This window comes from Pyrgilauda ruficollis, unplaced genomic scaffold, assembly GCF_017590135.1.
Source record: "Pyrgilauda ruficollis isolate IOZ18807 unplaced genomic scaffold, ASM1759013v1 scaffold1806, whole genome shotgun sequence".
Classification (NCBI taxonomy): domain Eukaryota; kingdom Metazoa; phylum Chordata; class Aves; order Passeriformes; family Passeridae; genus Pyrgilauda; species Pyrgilauda ruficollis.
Window position 1 is genome coordinate 2,385 of NW_024517052.1, and position 1,640 is coordinate 4,024.

A 1,640-nucleotide genomic window follows, 5' to 3' on the forward strand; every position below is an offset into this window, starting at 1 on the left:
GGGAATTTTATGGAATTTTGGGGAGAATTTGGGGGAATTTTGGGGGGGAAATTTGTGGAGAATTTGGGGGAATTTCAGGGGAAATTTGGGGATTTTGGAGGAATTTTGGAGAGAATTTGGGGGAATTTTATGGAATTTTGGGGAGAACTGGGGGGAATTTTGGAGGAATTTGGGAGAATTTAGGGGAAATTTGGGGGAATTTCAGGGGAAATTTGAGCCGATTTTTGGCCAATTTTTCGTTGCAATTTCAGCCAAATTTGGGCCAATTTTGAGTCAATTTTTGCCCAATTTTCGGCCAATTTTTCTCCAAATTTCCGTGCAATTTCTCCCCAAATTTGCCCATTTCTCCCCAAATCTGCCCATCCCCCCCGAGCCCACCGTAGAGCTGCTGGATGCCGCGCCGGTCGTCGTCGGGCAGCTCGAAGGCCTCGGTGTCCATCCATTGGTAGAAGGGCGCCATGATGGCCGAGGGGTCGCTGGAATGTTCCAGGCCCAGGGCGTGGCCCAGCTCGTGCACGGCCACCAGGAACAGGTCGTTACCTGCCGGGACAGGTCCTGGAAGGTCAGCGGGGCAAGGGCTGGGCTGGGGAGGTCATGGTTGGTCAATGGAGACCCTTCATGGTCATGGAAAGTCAATGGAGACCATTCATGGCCAAGGTTGGGTCAATGGAGACCCTTCATGGTCATGGAAAGTCAATGGAGACCATTCATGGCCAAGGTTGGGTCAATGGAGACCCTTCATGGCCATGGAAGGTCATGGGAAGTCATGGAAGGTCAATGGAGACCCTTCAAGTCAAGGTTGGGTCAATGGAGACCCTTCATGGCCGTGGAAGGTCAATGGAGACTCTTCATGGTCATGGAAGGTCAATGGAGACCCTTCATGGTCATGGAAGGTCAATGGAGACCCTTCATGGCCGTGGTTGGGTCAATGGAGACCCTTCAAGGTCCTGGCAGCTCCAACCCCATCCCGGTGTGCCCAGGTGACCCCAAACCCCCCCAAAATCCCCATTTCCCACCCAAATTTCCCCGTTTTTCCCCCATCCCCCCCCGGTCACCGCTGAGGTCGTCGCCGCGGTGCGTCCAGGGCTCGGCGCCGTCGAAGTGCGTGTCGCCGCCGATGTGCGGCCCCGGGAAGTAGGCGTGCGCCAGGAACCCGCCGGGGCCGTCGAAGGGCGTGGCGTCGCCGTGGAAGCCCTCGGCGAAGAGCACCATGATGTCGGCGCCGGGCGCCGCCCCCGCCCGGATCTGCCCGTACGGAACCTCCCGGAAGCGCAGGGCGGGCGCGGCCGACGCCCACACCTGGAAGGCGCGGCGGATGGCGGCCCAGGTGGCGGCCTCGCCCACCTTGGGGGTGTAGTTCTGGATGCTGGGGAAAGGGGGGGACAGGTGGGCTCAGGTGTGTCACAGGTGTGTCACAGGTGTGTCACAGGTGTGTCACAGGTGCCCCCAGGTCACCCCCAGGTGTGCCCAGGTGTGCGCAGGTAACCCCAGGTGTGCCCAGGTAACCCCCAGGTGTGTCACAAGTGTGCCCAGGTGTGCTCAGGTGTGTCACAGGTGTGTCCCAGGTGTGTCCAGGTGCCCCCAGGTAACCCCCAGGTGTGCCACAGGTGACCCCCAGGTGTGTCACAGGTAACCCCCAG

At 59.0% G+C, this 1,640-nt stretch overlaps 1 protein-coding gene across 1 annotated transcript in view; it reads right to left on the bottom strand.

Annotated features, from left to right (window-relative positions):
* Positions 1–1,366, bottom strand: part of LOC121352036 (matrix metalloproteinase-14-like) — a gene marked incomplete at both ends in the record, with an annotated part of 2,087 nt that extends 721 nt beyond the window's left edge. Inside the window, 2 exons of the mRNA XM_041464592.1 lie at positions 379–540; positions 1,056–1,366. Of these exons, the coding sequence (XP_041320526.1) occupies positions 379–540; positions 1,056–1,366 (473 nt within the window). The remainder of the gene's footprint in view (positions 1–378; positions 541–1,055) is intronic.
* Positions 1,367–1,640: the final 274 nt, after the last annotated feature.